This window comes from Erpetoichthys calabaricus, chromosome 2 (assembly GCF_900747795.2).
Source record: "Erpetoichthys calabaricus chromosome 2, fErpCal1.3, whole genome shotgun sequence".
Classification (NCBI taxonomy): Eukaryota; Metazoa; Chordata; class Cladistia; order Polypteriformes; family Polypteridae; genus Erpetoichthys; species Erpetoichthys calabaricus.
In genome coordinates, this window is record NC_041395.2 from 243,657,067 (window position 1) to 243,663,254 (window position 6,188).

Consider the following 6,188-nt stretch of genomic DNA (forward strand, 5'->3'; position numbering starts at 1 on the left):
AGCTTCTCACTCTGCTTGATGATAGTGTGAGTTCCTATTCATATACATGCATTAAAACATATGCTAAAGGGCAGCAACAAATAACATTTACTGTAGGAACTGAACTATACATTGCTTATGTAGACCTACTACATAAAAATGATATGTGGCAATTACAAAAATTAATAATACAATTATACATGTTCTGTTGATATACTTGTTCATAGTCAGTCACATTACAACTTAAGTTACTACATCAATTTATAGTACTTATAGTATTTATTGATACTTACCTGGCAGGGGAGATACCATGATCACTAAGGTGGCCCCTGCAATTTCCCCAAATGCAGGAAACTCAACTGCATAATTTGTGGTAGTGGGGGACTGCGTTCACCCTCTCCCCTGATTTTTTTTGCCCTTCAGGTTGAGTGAACGCTAGCGTGACTGGTCGCCGCTGCTCTCAGGAAACTTTTTATCTTTTTTAGCTTTTTTATGATTAACTTACAATCTAATGGACTAAGCAGCTGTTTTCATTTTCATTTCGGGCAGATTTATTCGTTGAGTTTATTTTTCAATCATTTAAAGCTAGACTGATTTCTAGCTTGACTGCTGATTTGACTGTGTATGGACGATTCTTAGGCCTATCCCCACTTTGAAACTTACCTGGCTTTGTTCTCCGGACATCTGAGTTGTCTGCATCTTCACTTAACATGTGGACTGGTAGGATATTTATTTGGTTCGTGTTTGTTTGCTCCCTCCTGTCGCTCACTATCCTACCTGCGACAGGCCTGCTTCAGTACTCAGTTGCTGAGCCACTCTGACTCTGCTTTCACCTGTCCGAGCCTCCGCTGACTGGCCTGTATCTCCACCCAGACATCGTATTCCTCCCCCGTCGGAAATACATCCACCGCTGGTCCTGCTGGAGTATCCAAGCTAACAGTTCAAAAATAATAAACTCCATCTAGTTCATTTCTCGACGTCCTCCACGTAATTTAGGCAGAGTTGCCGACCACAGTGTGTTAGCCAGCCTAGCCCGGTTGGCAAACACTGTTGCTAAATGCGATAACACTGTTGTCAACTGCAGTCTGCTGAACATCCGCTCACTCATGAGCAAGGGGCCTCTCATCCACGATCTCTTCACTGATCGTAAGTTTGACTTTTTCTGTCTAACTGAGACATGGCAACAACCACATGACTTTTCCCAACTTAACGAATCCACTCCCCCGGGGTTTGTTTACATCTCTCAACCTCGTGGCTCTGGCTGGGGAGGAGGTCTCATGTTAATGTATTGTGAGAAATGGAAAGCCTTGCCGTTGTCTGTTCCTGCCTTCAGTTCTTTTGAATCTCTTGTGTGTCAATTAAATGGACCTATTTCTACTATTATTGCAACTGTTTACCGGCCCCCTAAACTAGATAATGACTTTCTGAATGATTTTGCTGTTTTCCTTATACACTTATCTACTGTTTCATCAAACATAATACTTCTGGGGGATTTCAATATACATATGGATAATATCAATGTCCCTGTTACTAGAGACTTTACATTCTGCCTTGAGAGTTTTGGATTCCAGCAGCATACTGATGTTCCCACTCATTCCAAAGGACATATCTTGGACTTGATTTGCTGTTCTGGAGTTACCCCGCTTGATTGTACTGTAGATGAACTCCCCATAACTGATCATTTTCTTATTTCATTCAATGTTAAACTTGCACTTTCCAACACTAAGCTTTACCGTCTCATGTCTTTCCGTAATATTAAGAATATTAACTTAGACTCTCTTTCCTGTAGTATTGATTCCCTTATGGACATTCATAATTTATCCACTCCTGAAGAACTGGTCTCACACTATAACACTGGACTTAATGGTATTCTTAAGTCTGTCGCTCCATTAAAAACTAGATCTGTTTCTTTCTCCTGTTCTGCTCCCTGGTTCACGCCTGAATTTCGGCTTTTGAAAGCCAAAGGCCGGCAACTTGAATGGTTATATAAAAAACTGGACTCTTTGTTCACAAAGAGATATACAAAAATCATACTGTATACTTTATTACAAGGACTGTATTGCCCAAACTAAATCTAACTATTATACTCACATTATTTCTTCCAATGAAGGCAACACCAAGTCATTGTTTTCATTACTTAATAATATCACACAACCCCTGGATTCTTTACCTTCTCACCTTTGCTCAACTGAATTTTGCAATTCCCTTATGTCCTTTTTTAATGAAAAAATCCAGAAGATTCATCAGTCTCTCTGTACAGATTCCTCCAGTACTTCATTTGAATTTCACCTACCAACTCACTCACTTTCCTCTTTTCAGCTTCCTACTTTCTCAGAAATCTCAGATCTTGTCTGTAAGTCTAAGTCATCCACCTGTCAACTGGACCCCCTCCCTACAGTTCTGGTCAAAGCCTGCCTCCCCTCTCTGGTCCCTCTTATCTCTGCTATAATCCACTCTACTCTCACTACTGGCACTGTTCCTTCATCTTTTAAAACTGCTGCAATAACATCAATACTGAAAAAACCTGGTGCCGATCCGACTAATTTCAGTAATTTTCATCCTATTCCTAATCTACTGTACCCTTCATTTCCAAAATTCTTGAAAAAATAGTGGCTATTCAACTTCATTCTCATTTATCTCAAAATAATCTGTATGAACAGTTCCAGTCTGGTTTTCGTCCCCTCCACAGTACAGAAACAGCACTTATAAAAATTACCAATGACCTCCTTATGGCAGCTGATTCTGGTTTAATTACTATTTTCATCCTCCTTGATCTGAGTGCAGCCTTTGACACTATTTGTCACACTACTCTTCTCAATAGATTATCTTCGATTGGCATTACCCACACTCCACTAGATTGGTTGAGATCCTACCTCTCATGCCGCACTAAGTTTGTTCAGCTTAAAACTTTCAAATCTCAACCCACCGCTGTTACTTCTGGTGTGCTCCAGGGCTCTGTCCTGGGGCCCCTCCTTTTCATTATTTACCTCCTTCCCCTTGGAAATATCTTTCATAAATATAACATTATCTTCCACTGTTATGCTGATGACACCCAGCTCTATCTCACTAGCAAACCTACTGTTTCCTTTCCACCCTCCTCACTTATTGATTGCATAGCAGAATTCAAATCCTGGTTTTCTTCAAATTTTCTTAAATTAAATAGTGACAATACTGAGGTTCTCCTCATTGGTACAAAATCAACATTATCCAAAACTGATCATTTTTAATTTGTTACTGATAATTGCTCCCCTTCCCCACAGATTAAGAGTCTGGGTGTCATTATTGACAGTACTTCATCCTTTCAGTCCCACATCAATAACATCTCCCGGTCTGCATATTTCCGCTTGCTTAACATTAATCGTATTCGCCCCTCCCTCACTCCCCACACCACTGCTATCCTTGTTCATAGCCTTGTCACTTCTTGTCTGAATTATTGCAATTCCCTTTTCTTTGGTCTTTCTCACAAATCTCTTTATAAGCTTCAACTGATCCAGAATTCAGCTGCCCGCATCATTACTAGAACCCCCTCATTCACCATATCACTCCCGTTTTGCAGCAGCTTCATTGGCTTCCAGTTCAGTTCCAAATTCAATTCAAAATTCTCTTACTAACTTTTATGGCTATCCACAACATTGCCCCTCCATATCTGTCTGACCTCCTCCATGTTGCCATTCCCTCCCGTACCCTTAGATCAGTGTTTTTCAACCTTTTCGCTGGAGTGGAACCCTGCCCGAATGGTTACCTTGCTCACCCTGTGCAATTATCCACCAGTATGTCCTATATCATGTAATAAACCAGATGAGCAGAAACGTAGCTTTTATGTTTAATCATACTATTTTCAAAATTTATGTTCGGCCTATTCACAGTTCACCAAGCGTTACTAACAACAATTTTTTTAAAAAGTTACATAATAGTTAAAATCTGCAATTATCTATAGTAGAAATTTAAGATGATGCTTTTATTATAGTTACCATTACATCACAGTAGTCAAAAGTTCAATGAGAAATTTGTGCTTGATGATTTTTGCTGATAAGTTGAATTCTGGGTCATGTTTTAGACAGACACACACGAAGTTCTTCTTCGACTGACAACAGTCGTTCTCGCTTCTTGTGTTTAATTGTGGTTAAGGCTGAAAATCCAAACTCACACAAGTAAGAAGTTGAAAATTGCACCAACAGTTGCAGAGCTTTCTGAGCAATTGATGGGTACTCCTTTTCAACCAGCATCCAGAATGCATCCAGGTTTAACTCTGAGTGCTTTAGCCTCAGTGTTCTGTCACTTGCAACACTAGCAAGCTGTTCCTCTTCTGACAAGGTGAACTGTCCTTTGGACAGTTCAGATTCTACGAATGGGCTTCAAATCCAGTCGTACTGGTCCATGGATATTGACGGAAAATATTTGCTTAGACCTGCCAACAGTGTGTCCAAGTGATTCAAAATCAATGGCAAAATGTCCTGACAGTTTCTGTCAACAACACTAGGAAACATTTCCACGTTCCCTGGACTTGCGCGTTTCTTCCAAATTGTCAATTTTTTCCGAAAAGCACTTATTTTGTCCGTTGACGTCAAGATGTTTTCATTCCTGCCTTGCATGCCACTGTTCAAGAAGTTCAATTCATGAAATATGTCAGCCAAATATGCTAGCTTAGAACACCAAGATTCATCGCCCAGAACTTCTGCAAAGTCCTTCAGGTTTCCTTGCGAACAGAAGACTACCATCTCTTCTCTTAGTTCATAGAAACGACGCAAAACTTTTCCCCGAGACAACCATCGTACGTCTATATGCTGGATGAGAGTGACGTGGTCTGCTTCCACACTTTCGCAAACTTTTGCAAACTGACGACACTTTAGTGGTCTCATCTTCATGTAATTAACTATTTTCACCACCATGTCCAGTACAGACTTTAGTTCACGTCCAATTGTTTTAGCAACCAGTGCTTCTCTATGAAGAAAACAATGAGTGACGATAATATTGGGATTCTGTTGTTGTGCCAGCGAGACAAAGCCTTTGACATTTCCTGTCATTGCAGGCGCACCGTTCGTACAAATGCCAACACAGTTTTCCCAAGTCAACTCGCAAGACTGAAAAGGTGAATTTAAAACGTCATAAACATCTTGTCCTTTTGTTGTTTCTGGCAACTCTTTGCAGCAAAAAAAGTCTTCCATAATAGCTTCATTGTCACTAAAGCGAACAAATGCAAGCAGCTGTGCTTTACTGCTGATGTCTGTGCTCTTGTCGACCTGAATTGCAAAGAACCCACGACTTTTAATTTTTGAGAGAACATTACGCTCAGTATCGCTGGACATGTCAGCAATATGCCTACTTATAGTATTGTCTGAAAGCGGAATCTTATTACTTTCTGATACGACATCCTCTCCAAACATAATCCTCACCATTTCTTGGCATGCAAGTAAAATTACCGTTTCAGTGACGTTATGCGATTTCATTTTCTTAGCAACAATCTCTGTCACAGCATAACTTGCTTCTTGAGGTTTCTTACTTATCTTGAACTTTTTCTCAAACGCAGCTGTTTGCTTCTTATTCAAGGCCAATGTCCTCTGAAAGTACTGTGCGTTTTTGTCTGATACCTCCGGATGTCTAGTTGTTAAATGCCGCTTAAGTTTAGCTGGCGCCATGGCACTATTGGCAAGCTTTTCGCCACAAACAATACACAATGGTGAAGGGCAGTCAGGGTCTCCCATCCAAGTGAATCCCAGAGCTAAGTAGTTGTCACTGTACTGGCGAACTTTGAGTTGCGGATTGCCGGCGGCATTTTTCGGCAACTGCAGCTGAGTGGTTGCAGTGCTAACGGTAGCAGCTGCAGCTTCAATCAACTGCTCTGGAACCTGAGTATCGTCGGGTGCTGCGGCGTCTTCTAATTTATGCTTCTTAACAAATCGGTCCATGTTCGAAATCAAATCAATAATTTACAAAAATTAATGCAAACGACAAGCCTAACTGCTATTACACCACGCAAACTGCCGTCCCTGCACAACCGCCACCTATAGCTAGTGAAAGCACACCGTCCTTGTACTCTGGCCGTCATTTAACTTTGGGAGCGAGAGAGGGGCGGAAATAAGAATGGAGGAGCAGGCAGTTAACCGGCCTGTCAGGCAGATGAGAATGAGGCAGTGACATAGACTAACAGAGAAATAGCAACTGACTAAAGGACTAAAGAATGATTAATAACCACATAAAACCACGATGCT

The 6,188-nt window shown here is 40.9% G+C and overlaps 1 protein-coding gene and 1 pseudogene across 1 annotated transcript; one reads left to right on the forward strand and one right to left on the reverse strand.

The window, feature by feature from the left end:
* The first annotated feature begins 264 nt into the window (after nt 1-264).
* Nucleotides 265-384, forward strand: LOC114647446 (uncharacterized; annotated as a pseudogene).
* Nucleotides 385-4,334: 3,950 nt separating this feature from the next.
* On the reverse strand, nt 4,335-5,885 carry LOC127526654 (zinc finger BED domain-containing protein 5-like). Its single transcript, XM_051922599.1, has one exon. The coding sequence runs from the start codon at nt 5,883-5,885 to the stop codon at nt 4,335-4,337; it is 1,551 nt and encodes a 516-aa protein (XP_051778559.1).
* Between the last annotated feature and the right edge of the window lie 303 nt (nt 5,886-6,188).

Bases quoted from the DNA above. Each gene is read 5' to 3' on its own strand.
- LOC127526654 (XM_051922599.1), bottom strand. From the start codon at position 5,885: ATGGACCGATTTGTTAAGAAGCATAAATTAGAAGACGCCGCAGCACCC.